Genomic DNA, 16,036 nt, shown 5'->3' on the forward strand with positions numbered 1-16,036 from the left:
CTGCGTAACAGTGAAGCGTAAATACCGTGTCCACTAATACGCCCTCAAATGCAGTTTCGGGAAATATGGCGAAGTCATGTCGCTAAACCATACACACATACTCACACATAACATACACACTATCTCACACACACACAATAAATAGTACATACTTTCTCTTTCTGTCTCTCTCTATATATGTGTACAACCACACACAACCACACACATAATAAATACATCATTTGTCTTTCTCTCTATAAATATATGTGCATATACGCACAAAAACACATATACTGCACAGTTCTCTCTCTCTGTCTCTCTCTCTCACTCTATATATATATATATACACACATAATAAATAGCATATCCTCTCTCTATACATGTATAACTCACAGACACAGACACGCATAGTAAATAGTACATACGTTCTCTATATATGTATGTATACACACACAATACATAGTACATGCTCTCTCTTTATATATGTATACACACGCACATAATACATGGTACGTGCTGTCTCTATATATGTATACACACATACACACACACACACATATCATACATAGTACATGCTCTCTCGCTCTATATATATATATATATACGCACACAGACACACACACACACATACATAGTACATGTTTTCTCTCTATATATGTATACACACACACACACAAACACATATAGTGAATAGTTCATGTGTGCTCTCTATATAGACACACAAACACATAAAGTAAGTAGCACATGCTCTCGCAGACATATAATCTGGAATGTGTGGAGTCCCCGAGCAGTTGTGTGCATGTGGCACGCAGCCGGAATGGGGAGCACGCAGGGGGTCCCTCTTATGAAAGGTGCTGCGCGCGAGTCCTGCCTTCCTATCTATGAGCGGGCGAGCCTGCCCGGCCTAAAGTTCGGGCACCGAGACCGGCACAGCGGCCCCTGGGGCTGTGAACCCCCTCCCCCGGCGTACGGCCCGCGCGTGCATGCATCTGTGTGCGAGTGCACGGGTGTGGTAGAACGCGTGTGTCTGTGCGTGCAGGTCAGCAGCCAATATCCCTTCCCTTTTACGTACGCGCGAGTTTGTGGCGTGAACGCTTGATGTACGATCTGTGCACACCATAGCTGCGTGCATTTTCTAACTGTGCAGCGCCACGTGCATTGTGCATTGGTCCATGCAGGCGCAAGGGGCATGAACAGGTGAGTTTACATTTGCACATGTACGGTTATGCAATCTAGCGGAAATCATTCTCCTATATTCACGAACATGACTTGCCCATGTTTTGGAGCTGCCCCGCCCCCCTTGTAAGCGGCAGTGCGCCTATTTCTAGTTCTACATATAACATATAAAGAATAGCGTCGCTATATTTTGCGATTTAGATTGCTAAGGACAGGGCACTGCATGTACGGGGGCCCGGCTTTGCGTGCGCGCGCGCGCACACACACACACACACATACACGTAGTTGAATGTGTTTCATCCTTTCTTTTCAGGCGCAGTGCACGCCCGCACGCACACCTCCAGTGCTCATTTTTTCAGAACCCAATAACCGTGTTTTTCTTCTAGAGCTCCAGCACAGTTTGCATACATGTGGCTTGGCTCGCAGAGCGCTTCCCAGTGGGATTGGGCCATTACAAAAGGCTTCTGTAAATCAGGCCCACGAGGTCTGGAACATTATCTTCCGAATCAAAGTCTGAATGATAATTCCTGGCTGCACGCATGCTTGATACGGGCTGGCCTAGAGTGTCGCCCAGCCAGGCAGGGGTGACGGGAAACGAGTAGCAGCCGAACCCCACCCCCTCATAGTCAAGCGAGGGGCATCCGACGCAGAGGCATCTCCTGAACCCCCCCACCACTGGTACACGCCGGCTGCACCCAGCAAGCACACCCACCCACACACACACACACGCACACACTGTGCAGACACGCACTCGCCTTCCAGTCTGAAATATACGCTTAACGGGGCGACACCGCCATCTTTTCCTACCCCTCCCCTCTCAAAAGCCTTCTTTCTGAATTCTCCAGCCCAGCAAGAGCCGTGCGTTGCCAGTTGGCTCACTGGGACCGTTTGCACGGCCACTTCGCTCAATACGCGGGCCCGAGGGTGGAGTGGGCGAGGGGGGGGGGGGGGTTTATGGCAAGGGCGCCTATGTCTGTGAGCCTCTGTTCGTGTTGGAGACTTGTATGTTGCACCGAAGTGATTGGATGATGCTTGTGCCCCTCTGTATCCAGCCCCCCATCTGTTCTGTTGTTACCTTTGAAAGGCGCTCCGTTATGCACCTATACTGTTCAATACATGTAAAGCGCCCCATTGCTTCTCGGAGCTAGGTCCGCGCTCAATAACTATCATAATAATAATACGTATCAAAATTATTTTAAAAGGCTTTGTAAATCAGGCCCTGTGTGTGCAAATGTATGCATGAGTGTAAGCCTGTATGTAGGCTGCTTCTACATGCGTGCTTGCGCGTTTCTGGTGTCTGTGCATAAGGATGCATGTGTGTGTGTCTTGTGCATGCATGTGCAGATGTGATAGACAATGTGCATGTACCTTTATTTACTCCACTGAGCTGATCTCCCAACGATGGATGAGGAAAAAGGAACGGGCAGCTTTTGCCCCCGACCCCCCAAATAAAGTCTGGTAAATGAACATCAAACCATGTCAAGCAATTGGTGACCCCTGGAGTCCTCGAGCTCCTTCCTCTAGCTTGCCCGGTTATCTGCTCTGCTGATGGCAACACTTTGCATTCTCCTTATCCTGGACCTACACGAAGGCGCCCCCGAAGCAACAGCACCTTTCATACCCCACAATCCAAGGGTACAACGTCACAGCCACGAATGATCCTCCAAAACACACGGTAGTTACATCATGTGCGTGCATTGTGGGGTTGACGCCACTGTTGTGTAAGGGTGAGCTAGAGGCCTCGATGCACATCGAGCGCAATCCGGGGTTGCCAGGAGCAGCTGTGAGCCCACCTATCTACTCCTTTCCAAAGGTATCGAACCCGCAAGCACACCCGCTTCAGAGTTCCCAGTGTCCGCGTGACACTGTTCCCCGGGGAACTACATGACGTCGACGTCTTCAGCTCCTCCCCAGCTGACGAAAACAGCTATTCTGCACAACAGGAGGCGACATTTTTCAACTTCCGCCTCTTTATTTTTTTTCTTTTTTAATAAAAAAAACACCAACAAAACATCATGACATGTTCTTTCAGTCTTCCTTCCTTTTGCACTATAAAACACAATGCTATTATTATTCCCCGGAATTAAGGAGCACGGCCATTGGGCATCCTAGATGTGTCTACTGAGGTCCCGCTTTAATGTTCCACAGACAAACGAAATCATAGGTAGTCCGAGTGGTGTTCCTCGTCACGTGACTTCGCTCACTGTCATGGAATACTAGCAGAGGACATGGGTCTCACCCATTGCCAACGTGTCCCGCTTTGCGCCATCTGCCAGTTTTAAACGTTGCCAGGCTCCTTTGGATTGGAGCCCGGCAGATGTAGATTCTGAAGTATTGTGGGCAAATGGGATGGGCGGCCATTCAACTGCAATGTCTCTGGCCGTCCTGACATTTTCAAAAGCTTGTTATTTACTGCAAAACGATGCCTTTTCTTCCCTTTCTGTAATCCTTTTACTCCTTTTTAAATTGTGTTGTAACTGCATTTTCTGGTATTTAAAGATCGTTTTAGGGGGAAAGTTTTAAATAAATGTCTTTTGATACGTATATATTATTATAACATTTTTCCCCACTTTTAGAGGTTCAAGTATGAAGATGTTGGTTTTGATAAAGAAATGTGTTTTCTGTCATATTGCAAAGGTTTGACGTAAATCATAAACAATTAATTAAATAAATAAATAAATAAATAAATACATAAATAGATGTTTTTAAGCCGTGATTTACTAAATACACAGGGGTAAGTAGGCCTCCGGGCATGCAATGACAAACTACTCTTCATAGTGTTTTACCACATGACCTCATGACGGCATCATAGAACCAGAGTACACAGTTATTAGTACTGCACTCCCTCTCTCTCCTCTACGCATCTATACATCTGTATTGCAAATACAGATATACACAGTTGTGACCGCAAGCAGACGCTCACGCGCGTGCACAGACGCGCACACACATGTCTACACCCACGCGAGCATAGGCTGTTGTGGAAAGAGAGGGGGCACTTCCAGCGCGTGTACTAGTTTTTATAATTCATGAAAATGAAAATAGTCCCGTAACATACATTCCTTAACCAGTGGGAGTCCTACACATGTTGCATGTGCCACGGAAAGATACATGCATTTAAGACTTGAAAAAGCTACAAGTGACACAGAACAATGCCCTACGTGCCGCCCTGAACCATCATATCTCGCAAGCTAGAAGGGCCGCCCATCGCCTCCCTGTTAGAGGATGAATGACATTCCAAATTCTTTCCACCACCCACCGCTGTCTATCCAGCAACGCGCCATCTTACCTTACCCAGAGGTTCACCAGGCACGCCACGGCCAGATCCCTTCCCCTTCCTTCCGAACCCAATGCCTCAGCATGCCTAGATTCAAGAGCAGTAGGTTCGGGGCCGCGTCTGTGCCGCCACCCTCTGGAACAGCCTACCCCTCCCCTTGCGCGGTGAGCCCTCCTTCTACTTGTTTGCGAGAAAGCTTAAAACCTACCTGTTCAACTCACCGCGCTGTACTTATGCGTTTTACTGTTTAGTCCCATTGTACTTAACTGTCTAGCCACTGCTGTAACCAGCGCCTAGAGGCCTACGGGCTCTGCACGCTTCTACAGATGCAAAATAAAATAAATAAAAATACGAATACGAAGTTAAGGCTGTATTATGATCCAATAATATCATAGTGGGGTCCTTGTGATATTTACAAACCATTCATCCCCGCGCGCGGCATGATTAACAAAAGCGCTATATTATGATGCAATCCCATTGAAAAATGCTTTGTAAATCAGGCCCCGGAACTCTTCGATTGACAACCACAGTACAGTTTACCCATCATGTGCCCTTGCTGACCAGATAGTCACGGTGTTTAACCCATGCCCAGTTATCCATCACATGCCCACCCCTCCCTCCCCCCCACACACACCCACACCATCTCTTTCTCTCTCTCTCTCTCTGGGCCTGATTTACAAAAGCACTATATAATGATGCAATCCCATTGAAAAATGCTTTGTAAATCATGCACCAGAACTCTTTGGCTCACAGCACCACAGCACAGTTTACCCATCATGTACGCTTGCTGACCGGATAGCCCCGGCCTTTGACCCCTGCCCAGTTATCCATCACACGCCCTCCCTACACCATCTCTCTCTCTCTGGGCCTGATTTAGAAAGTGTTTTATAATGACGCGGTCCCATTGAAAGATGCTTTGTAAGTGCGTCCCCAGAACTCTTCGTGGGCTCACAGAACCACAGGGCGTTTACCCATCATGTGCGCTTGCTGCCCAGATAGCCCCTGTGTTGACCTCTGCCCAGTTATCCATCACACGCCCTCCCTCCCTACACCATCCCTCTCTCTCCTTATCTCTTTCTGGGCCTGATTTCCGAAGTGTTTTTCAGTGTGAGTGGACCCTTTGTAGAACACTTTTGTAAGTCAGGCCCTCTTTCTCCTCTCCCCCGCCCTCGGAACACAATAGGACCATTTTCGTATATACATGGCCAGGTTCTGTTTACCGGAGAGCTCGGCCTATGCTCCAAGGGCCCGATTCATGGAATATTTGCCCGGATCAAAGTGACTTTGCACTGCTGAAGAGTGACTTTTCATTGCCAACACAAACCCTGATTCATGGAACCGGGAAAAGTGTATTTTTCCCATCCAAAGTCCTGGCAAAGTCATTTTGTACTGCAAAAATGACTATGCGCCTCCTTTGCCCGGACTTTGCACTGCAAAAATACACTTTGCACGGCTCCATGAATCAGGGTTTGTGTCGGCAGTGCAAAGTCACTTTTCAGCAGTGCAAAGTCACTTTGAACCGGGCAAATATTCCATGAATCAGCCCCTTAGTTCGTATTGTCGTATTGTTCGGTAACACCACAAACATAAAAATACACACACACGGTCGCGCACGTACCCACACACAAGAAGGCCCATTTGTACAAATGTACCTATATTTAAACTGAATAATGGGCTCTTTGCATTAACTCTTTCCAATGAATGCTATACAGTACAGGGGTGCGCAACCTGCTGATCTCCAGCCCCGTCTTTGCCTAATTAAGAGCCACCCCCCCCCCCCAACCCCCCACACCAGCCTCCCAGGGATCACATGCTGGTTTCAGGCCTCTGTCTAAAACAAACGAAAAAACAGTTTATGCACAATGGCGCTTACTCAGTGCAAAGGTGACAGTTCACACATTATCATCCAACTTTCGAGTTTGTTCTGACACCGTTTATTTGTTTGTTACTTGAGGACATTTCTATTTAGAATCCCATACGCTTTGCACATTTGTATGCAGAGCACACAGTGTAGATTGCGCCCAGGGGACTTGAAGGCAGGCTTGTGATTCTCAGGCCCGCAAACCCGCGCCTAGGTTTCGCACCATGAAACATAGCTGCGATTGTGTTCCATGGAACTAAGTGGCAGGCCTCCTTCCTCGGTGTCCGATCTTTCCTGCTTGTGTTACCGAAATGAAGCCCAGAGGTCTGTCTCTCCTACACAAACGCTTTCCTGAGTGAGACACACGACTTGTACATTGCTGTGTCGCCAAGGCAAGGCTACCGAGAGTGAAGCAGGCCTCGGAATTAACGAAGGGGACGCAGGTGCCCGTGGGGGTGACCGGCTGATGGTGTCGTCCTCGGCCGATGCGCCTCGAAAGCTGCTCGGCGTGACCAATGAGGATGCCGACTCGTGACCTGCGGCGCGCGGCGAAGCCCGCGTGCGTGAGGTGCGCGCTGTCTGCTAACGTTCAACGCCTCCCACGGTGTGATGTGCAACGCCTATGGAAGAAGGGCTTTGATTGCCAGCACGTGTAAATGTGGACGGCGTGCACACGGTCTTACTCCTCCACATGTACGTGTGCCACCAGGTGAACAGGGGACCTTAGTGAAGGAGGAGGCAGAAGCCACTGGCCTTCGAGAACCTGAGAGACAAAGGGCCCGATTCATGTATTTTTTTGCACGGTTCAAAGTGACTTTGAACTGCTAAAAAGTGACTTTGCCCTGCCCCTGGTTCATGGGACTGTGCAAAGTGTATTTTTGCAGTGCAAAGTCATTCTGTAAAGCAAAAATGACTTTGTACTGACTTTGCACTGTAAAAATACACTTTGCACAGTTCCATGAATCAGGGAAAGTCACTTTTCAGCTGTGCAAAGTCACTTTAAACTATGCAAAAAATCAATGAATCGGGCCCTTAGACACAGACAGAAAGGAAGTGGCTGCGCCAGACAGCTTAAAAAACAGATTATTATTTTCAAACTATTTAATGAGCGCGGACGGAGCTTTGGGAAGCCATGGACAGCTTTACACGTCATGGGAGGAGGGGGGGGGGGCACAGTGAGGCAGTGAGGAGACAGATAGAACAACGCAGGCATGGATAGACAGAACGATAGAATAATAGAACAATGGATAGAATCATACATTCTGCCACAGACAGATAGAATGCTAGATGCAATGAAAGATAGATAGATAGATAGATAGATAGATAGATAGATAGATAGATAAATAGATAGATAAATAGATAGATAAATAGATAGATAGATAAATTGATAGAGATAGATAGATTGATAGAGATAGATAGATAGATGGATAGATTGATAGAGATAGATGGATAGATAGATATAGATAGATAGATAGATAGATAGATAGATAGATAAATTGATAGAGATAGATAGATAGATAAATTGATAGATAGATACATTGATAGAGATAGTTAGATAGATAGATAGATAGATAGATAGATAGATAGATAGATAGATAGATAAATTGATAGAGATAGATAGATAGATAGATAGATAGATAGATAGATAGATAGATAGATAAATTGATAGAGAGAGATAGATAGATAGATAGATAGATAGATAGATAAATTGATAGAGATAGATAGATAGATAGATAGATAGATAGATAGATAGATAGATAGATAAATTGATAGAGATAGATAGATAGATAGATAGATAGATAGATAGATAGATAGATAGAGATAGATAGATAGATAGATAAATTGATAGAGATAGATAGATAGATAGATAGATAGATAGATAGATAAATTGATAGATAGATAAATTGATAGAGATAGATAGATAGATAGATAAATTGATAGAGATAGATAGATAGATAGATAGATAGATAGATAGATAGATAGAGATAGATAGATAGATAGATAGATAAATTGATAGAGATAGATAGATAGATAGATAAATTGATAGATATAGATAGATAGATAGATGGATAGATAGAGATAGATAGATAGATAGATAGATAGAGATAGATAGATAGATAGATAGATAAATTGATAGAGATAGATAGATAGATAGATAGATAAATTGATAGATAGATAAATTGATAGAGATAGATAGATAGATAGATAGATAGATAAATTGATAGAGATAGATAGATAGATAGATAGATAGATAAATTGATAGAGATAGATAGATAGATAGATAGATAAATTGATAGAGATAGATAGATAGATAGATAGATAGATAGATAGATGGATAGATAGATAGATAGATAGATAGATAGATAGATAGATAGATAGATAGATAGATAGATAGATGGGTAGATGGATAGATGGATAGATAGATAGATAGAACACTACATGAACAGATTTAACAGCGAGATGGAGAGAATTATCCATTTAAATCCTATGGAGATACAACGATGCATAGATAGGATGACAGAATGATTGAATTATACATTAAGATAGAATGATAGATACAATTATACATATATAGCCCCGCCCCCCAAACGAACGATAGATAGCTAGATAGAACGCTACATAAACAGAGAGATAGAATGATAATCTAGAATTATACAACCAATAGAGGGATGGGTAAATAGAAAGATAGATATATGGATACACAGATAGATGGAGTGATACATAGAGAGAATGACAGCACAATAGATAGATGGAACGATAGATAGAGCGGTACATAAATAGACAGAATGATAGAATGTTTGAACGATACAAAGAGTAGAATGATAGATAATATTATACATAATAGCCGAAAAGAACGATAGATCGAACGCTACATGGACAGAGAGATATAATGATAGAATTATACAACAGATAGAATGATGGATACATGGACCAACAATAGATTGATGGAACGATAAGTAGGTAAAGGGGTACATAAATAGATAGAACAATGGAATTATTCCTACATGGATGGGATGATGGACAGAACAATAGATAGAATTATACATAGATAGCATTATAGTTAGTATGAAAGATGGATAGATAGAATGGTAGATAGAATGACAGATATAATGATAGATAGATAGATAGATAGATAGATAGATAGATAGATAGATAGATAGATAGATAGATAGAACCACTAGCATGATAGATGGATAGCTAGAAAAATAGATAGATTGATAGTATGAGAGATACAATGAGGTATAAAGAGATGGATAGAATGATAGATATGGTAGATAGATACATAGATAGAATGATAGAATGATTAAATGATAGATAGAGATAGAATGATAGACATAAATATAGATAGCCCAAAAGAACGATAGATAGATAGATAGCTAGATAAAACTCTACACAGACAGCGCGATAGAATGATAGCTAAAATTATACAACCAATAGAAGGATGGTTAGATAGAAAGATATATATATATATATGGATACACAGAAAGATGGAGTGATACATAGAGAGAATGACAGTACAATAGATAGATGGAACGATATATAGATGAGCAGTACATAGAGGTAGAATGATAGATAAAAGTATACGTAGATAGCCCAAAAGGACGATAGATCGAACGCTACATGGACAGAACGATAGAATGAAGATAGAATTATACAACAGATAGAAGGATGGAGAGATAGAAAGATAGATACATGGATAAATAGGTAGATGGAATTGACTAAGAGAGAATGCCACTACAATAGATTGTTGGAATGACAGATAGGTACAGCGGTACATAAATAGATAGAACAATGGAATTATTCCTACATAGACGGAATTGATAGAACAATAGATAGAATGACACATAGATAGAATTATAGAGAGCATGATAGATGGACATATATAATGATACACAGAATGACAGATATAATGATAGATAGATAGATAGATAGATAGATAGATAGATAGATAGATAGATAGATGTATACAATGCAAGATAGATAGGTTGATAGAATGAGAGCTAGAATTAGGGATACATAGAAAGATAGCTATGATAGATATATAGAATGGTATATGGAATGATATATAGAATGGTAGATATATAGGATGAAAGATAGAGACAGATAGACATATAGATAGAACGGCAGGCAGACAGACTGACAGATAGATAGATAGAGTGATAGATAGAAATGACTTGTGTTTCTAGCTCTGGAGTTATGTGAAGCAGTATAAGTTGTTCAGGTGCCTTTACTGTTTTAAGAATTCTGGCTGATATCCTGTGACCCCCCCTCCCGGCCCCCACCCCCTCCCATGCAGCCACAGTTTCAGCCCGTTCTGTGTTCCTTTCATGCCTTGGGCGTCTCATTGTGTGACTAGGACGTATGACAAAACAGTACAACACATTTTCATGATGTTAAAGCCTTGGCCTGGATACAATGAGGGCCTGATTGACAACGCGTTTTTCAGTGGGGTGTTCCCAATTAAAACGCTTTGTGAATCAGGTCCTGTATGTCGTATCTATGTTGTGTTCCTGGTTTGGACAGAACATTTTTTGGGAGAAAATCCGCACCTTGCGTATATAAAACAAATGAAAGGAAACCTTTGATAAACAACGAACTTCCTCGATTTTACTCCTGTAGCAAATCCTTCCCGTGTTGTGTTGTTGTGGAGTTCTACGCGAGACTCGCTTTGTTTACTTTATTGCGCGTATCTGTAGGAACGTGCGTGCGTTCCCTGCTCTGGCCAGGCCCGCCTTTTAAAGTAAGACGCCAGAATAGACCTTTCGCTTGTTTTTCTCGATTTCTGTGAGTGTAGCTCACGGCACAAATCTCATTTATCGCTCTAAATCGGCCAGACACATGTCAAGCGGCTGCAGCAGTCAGACCTCGAATCGCGGTAACGCGACCTTTCAGGATGTGGGCCCCGGCGCTTTCCTAAAACGTAATCCTAGACGTCTGTAGTGTACATGGCCCAATACGACACTGTAACGACCGTGACGTTTCCGCGATAATTCTAACTAGGGGTAGAGACCACCACGGGCGACAAATAGCCACACAGATTCTTAGATGTAATCCCAGAAATGAGTCACGGCTTTCAAAGGGGAAGGTTTTTGTTTTCGCACACGTTTTTGCTGTGCAGATCATTTTGTTTTTATTTAAACCTAAAATATTGTTATTTGTTGAAGACGTGTCCTACCGTTTCTTGCCCGTTCTCTTTTATCCCGACACGTAAACACCCCCTACAACGCAATACAAGTCAGGCGAGGTGTGGAAACGGCCTTAAAATTGGTTTAACTGCAAGTCTACTTTGCCAACGCCAGGTGGCGCTCTTGATCTACAAGTGTTCGAATTTGTCTCTTAAACTGACAGAAGCCAAGGTCAGGAATTGGGGCTTTTCGTCAAGGTCAAGGTTTAAGGCTTTCCTGCCCCCCTTCATTTCAACTAATAGGAAAAACACTACCCGCGCCTACTAAGCACCTCAAATGCGCAGAGTATTGGATTGGAAGCAGTATTCCTTGAAGAGACCTGCACGCCCCCTTACCCGTTTATCTCTGGGACTACCCGCCACTTGAATCTTCATGAAACATGCACGGTGTTCAAAAACATGTATAATTCCCAACTCTGTTGAATAACTTCACGATTAGGCCCCCATCTATGGCCAGGGGTAGTGCATAGCCCGCACTCCGCTCCATTCATACACTGAGAGACACACACACCTTGTAATCAGGGTTTACGACAATGTACTATTTTATTAACAGCGACATTTGCATTACTCTATCTACACGATGCTTTGTTTTTTTTCCTTCTGTTTTCTGTAGAAATATAAAACAAATGCACACATACATTTTCACAGTGCGCAATATTTTTATTTATTTACACGGCGGTATTTTATGGTGAATAAAGACAGAAAGTCACGTGACGTTTCAATAACTGCTTCTTTTTTTTGTAATAGAAAGTTATGCGACCCTTTAACCTTTTTAGTGTGCCCTTAATATACACAGTAATCAAGAAAATAATTACTTATAATTATTTTTAAAAAAATCAAAATATTTCAAAAATAAATGCGTTAGTCTCTGTCACTCATTAAACTGAATTTTTTTTCCCGGAAACTACCAATTCTACAACAACTTATCTAGACAATTTTGTACCTACATTTGCATTAAGGTGGAACTTGTTTTTTTTTAACGGAAAGGACCTAGCAGGTTGTAGGTTATGAACAATGCCTAAAAACTCTGGTTTAATTATATATTTATGAAATGCAGTTCTTTTTGTAGGTTTTCTTGTGGAAGTATAATAATAATGCCGAAATCCCCGCTATTATAAAACAAGGTGTTGGGGCAGAGGGGGCGGGGGTGCCTGTGTGAGGGCGTGCGGAGTTCCAAATCCCTGCCAGCTCCCAGAGTCATTCGCACACACCACAAGCTCTACGTGTTTCTAAATACTTGCTTTCAAATGAAGTTTTCAATATCCGCTTAATATAAAAATGCGCTGGGTAAACATACCGTCATGATACACGATTCGCTATAAATTACCTGAGCAGGCATTCCACATGCAGTCTGGGTGTAAGTTTGGGCAAGCACACACCTTGTACAACGGGGTGTCTGTTTTCACCGTCTTCCCCATTAAAAACGCCCCCACTGTCCGCTGGCGTGAGAACGCGTACGTAGCGCTGAAATGCGTGTCCGTTGCTCAGTTTACAGTTCCAAAGAGGCACACATTGCCAGGCAATTGTCTTCATGAACCAGTTTTCAAACAACATGTCACAAATTCCATAAAAGTTCGCGAATTCTGGTGACCAATGAACAGCTTCATTTCCTTGTAACTGTCAGTTTTCTTTTAGCTTCGGCTTAGGTTTTTGTTGACACCAAAAAAAAGGAGGCGGGGAGTCCATTAGCTGGTGGTCTTGAGTTTGTTGATGACCTTCTTCTCTTTGACCCTCCTGTTTTGGAACCAAATGGTGACCTGGCGCTCGGAGAGGTTGGTGGTGGCCGATATCCGCCTCCGTTTGTCCTTGGTAATGAACTTATTCGTGGCGTACTCGCGCTCCAGTTCCTTCAGCTGGACCTTGGTGTACGGCACGCGCTTCTTCCGGCCTCGCCGGTACGAGTTCGCATCCGAGGGATGCGAAACCACGTCTGAAAGACAAGAAGGGTTCACACTGGCATCAGAAACAAGCGGGCAGGCCCTGAGCAGCGCTCCCCACTGAACCCCCCCCCCTTCCACCTCCCATCACTAACCACCGGGAAAACCCGCAAAAGCCCCCTGCGATGATTACTCAGGCTGCTGTGCGAATCGAAGCCACTCACTCCACCCGCGCACACAATCAAGATAGCCACTAATTACCCGCCTCACGCACGGGTCACCATTTGGAAATTACGGCGACGACTGCGAGGGGCTCGACTTCAGAATCTCGCCCACAGCCACGCTCACTACGGTGCATGTACACGTGTCAGCGACGATGCCCAGCAACGATGGCACCAACGTTTTACGTGTGCCTTTAACCATGCAGCACCAAGAAAAGCCACACACGGTTCCAGTTGGTTACAAAGACCGGCATGCTTTTCTATAGGAGAATGCACGCGCGTGTTGACCTTTCGGTGCACTTGTGTGTGCACTAATGTAGAATACACCCAGTCGCATGCACCCATCACCGCCCGTGCACCCGAACACCACACCACGCAGCGCTAAGGCGAGTAACGGTGTCTGCGCTGCGCAATCCCACACCCCAGCCACGCCAGCATCCACGCTCAGAGCGCTGTCCTTACCCGGCAGAGAGGACTTCCAGAGGTGCGGGGGCTGCCCTTGCTCCTTGGAACAGTACACTTGCCCATTCCAGCCATTGGTGAGGGCCCAGGGCTGGTAGGGCTCCATGGGCAGCAGGGGCTCGTGCCTGGGCTCGCCGGGGCCCCCCACAGTGGGCACCATGGTGGGCATATCCAGGTAACCGGGCACCGGCTGGTACGGGCCGGCCGCGTAGCCCTGGTAGAAGGCGAACTCCTTGGCCCTGGAGGTGAACTCCTCGCCCGCCGAGCCCGACGTGTCCATGTACTTGTCGGCGAAGGAGGAGGGCTGCGCGCAGGACTTGATGCCGCCGTGGTGGCCCACCCTGCACGGGTAGTATCCGCTTCCAAAATAACCGTAGGGCAGCGCGGCCCCGGACGAGCCCTGCGCCGAGCAGGGGCTGCACTGCTTGCCGGCCTCGGCGGGGCCCTCGCTGCCGCCGGGCGCGCTGTAGGCGGCGCCCGGGGGCCCGAGGGGCGCCGGGTGCGCCATCAGGTTCCGGCACTGGTTGGCCGCCGCGAAGCTGCTGCCGGGGAAGCCGTCCATGTTCTTGCTGATCTCATCCAGGCTGTTGTCGTAAAGGAACATGACGGGCTCGATCCAGCGTGGGCGCAGGAGCACTGAAGCTGTCATAGCCCGGCCAGCATTGGGACGAGTGGCTCTTTTTTAAAAGCCCCACAGACTGGAAACAGAGCTCCCTCTCCGCCGAGCCTTAGCGGGGCTGGCGCGGCAGCCCGCCCCCCCGGCCATTGGCCGCCGCCGCACCACGTGACATGCAAAGCAGGCACTCCGGCAGCACGGGAATAAAATGCAGCTAATTAAATAATTTAATAAAAGGGAGAGCTGGCCTGCTGACTTCAGTCCTTTCGGCGCTTGGGGGCAGGGGAGGGGGCCAGGGGTGCACTCAGGGGGTCAAGGTCACAGCCCAGTCCCTGTGTGAATATCCAAAGACTGCCAGGCAGGCCGGTGCTTCTGAAAGGATCGACCGGCCTGCCCGGAATTTTCTCGATAGCCTCACATCACGTCCAGCTCCCGGGGCCCATCTCCCAGCTCAAAATACACACGTTTTTTTAATTTGCTGTGCTCACTCCTTAGACCCCGAGTGGCCAAAGCAATACTCCGCTAGTTGGTATAGACAGGTCTCTGTTTGCTCTGTCTCGCCCGCACGTAAATAAGTACTTCAAAAATACTAGCTATACAATGCTTCGCATGCTTTTAGGAACAGCTTGAAAGCAGATCTTCCGCCAACGCCTTGATCCTCTTTCGCATGCAAACGCCACCCTTTGAATAACAATAGGTTCTGAAATATTCCTTTTCAGCGACTCACACCTCAGTGCAAAGAGCCAATGATAGCATTTAAACATACTTGGCCTGGAGCATTCGACAGGGAGAAGGAAGAACCCGCACCCTAGAGGTAAGCCGGAAACCGACACGATCATTTAGTAAAGTATTGGCTACCTGCGCCTTTAATACATGCGCGCACGCAAAGATGCGCCCTGGTACTGCATGTTATTTGCGTTCATTCGGTTTTATCATCGAGACGTGCTTGCAGTAAAATTAAGGTTTTCTGGTTTGATATGCAATTACCTGCACAATTGTACTCTGTCCTGCATGCCCGTGTGCACAGTTGTGGGGATGGAACTTAGGCGTCTGTGTATTCCTCCATCTCTATATTCACGCACATGGCCATGAGATAATGCAAATATAGCGGACCGTAAGAGGGCTTTTTCTGAAACGCGTGCATGACCCATCACTGAGTTAGTCAAATAACTCCTTTGTAGCTTCATGTTTTGTGTTGCCTTGACATGTGAGCCAGAGCAAAGATTCGCACTGGCGCCAGTTCCTGGGTTTCCCGTATGGCACTTAAAATCGTATTCATAATGACATTATACATATCGCAACGCTGTACGTTTTTACCTGTGCTTCTACTCCGCAGCTAACTACACATAATCCATTCACAACTCTCCAATCTGCGCGAGCGCGCT

At 45.3% G+C, this 16,036-nt stretch overlaps 1 protein-coding gene across 1 annotated transcript; it reads right to left on the reverse strand.

The window, feature by feature from the left end:
• Nucleotides 1–11,993: 11,993 nt before the first annotated feature.
• Nucleotides 11,994–14,793, reverse strand: HOXA13 (homeobox A13). Its single transcript, XM_069648235.1, has 2 exons — nt 14,036–14,793; nt 11,994–13,405 (listed from the first exon to the last, which is right to left on the reverse strand). The coding sequence occupies exons 1-2, from the start codon at nt 14,682–14,684 to the stop codon at nt 13,161–13,163; spliced, it is 894 nt and encodes a 297-aa protein (XP_069504336.1). The 5' UTR covers nt 14,685–14,793; the 3' UTR covers nt 11,994–13,160.
• Nucleotides 14,794–16,036: the final 1,243 nt, after the last annotated feature.

Source organism: Ambystoma mexicanum, chromosome 2q, assembly GCF_040938575.1.
Source record: "Ambystoma mexicanum isolate Mex_15411 chromosome 2q, UKY_AmexF1_1, whole genome shotgun sequence".
Lineage (NCBI taxonomy): Eukaryota > Metazoa > Chordata > Amphibia > Caudata > Ambystomatidae > Ambystoma > Ambystoma mexicanum.

Bases quoted from the DNA above. Each gene is read 5' to 3' on its own strand.
- HOXA13 (XM_069648235.1), bottom strand. From the start codon at position 14,684: ATGACAGCTTCAGTGCTCCTGCGCCCACGCTGGATCGAGCCCGTCATG. The intron at 13,406-14,035 runs GTAAGGACAGCG...CTTGTCTTTCAG, and splicing joins CTGGAAGTCCTCTCTGCCGG to ACGTGGTTTCGCATCCCTCG.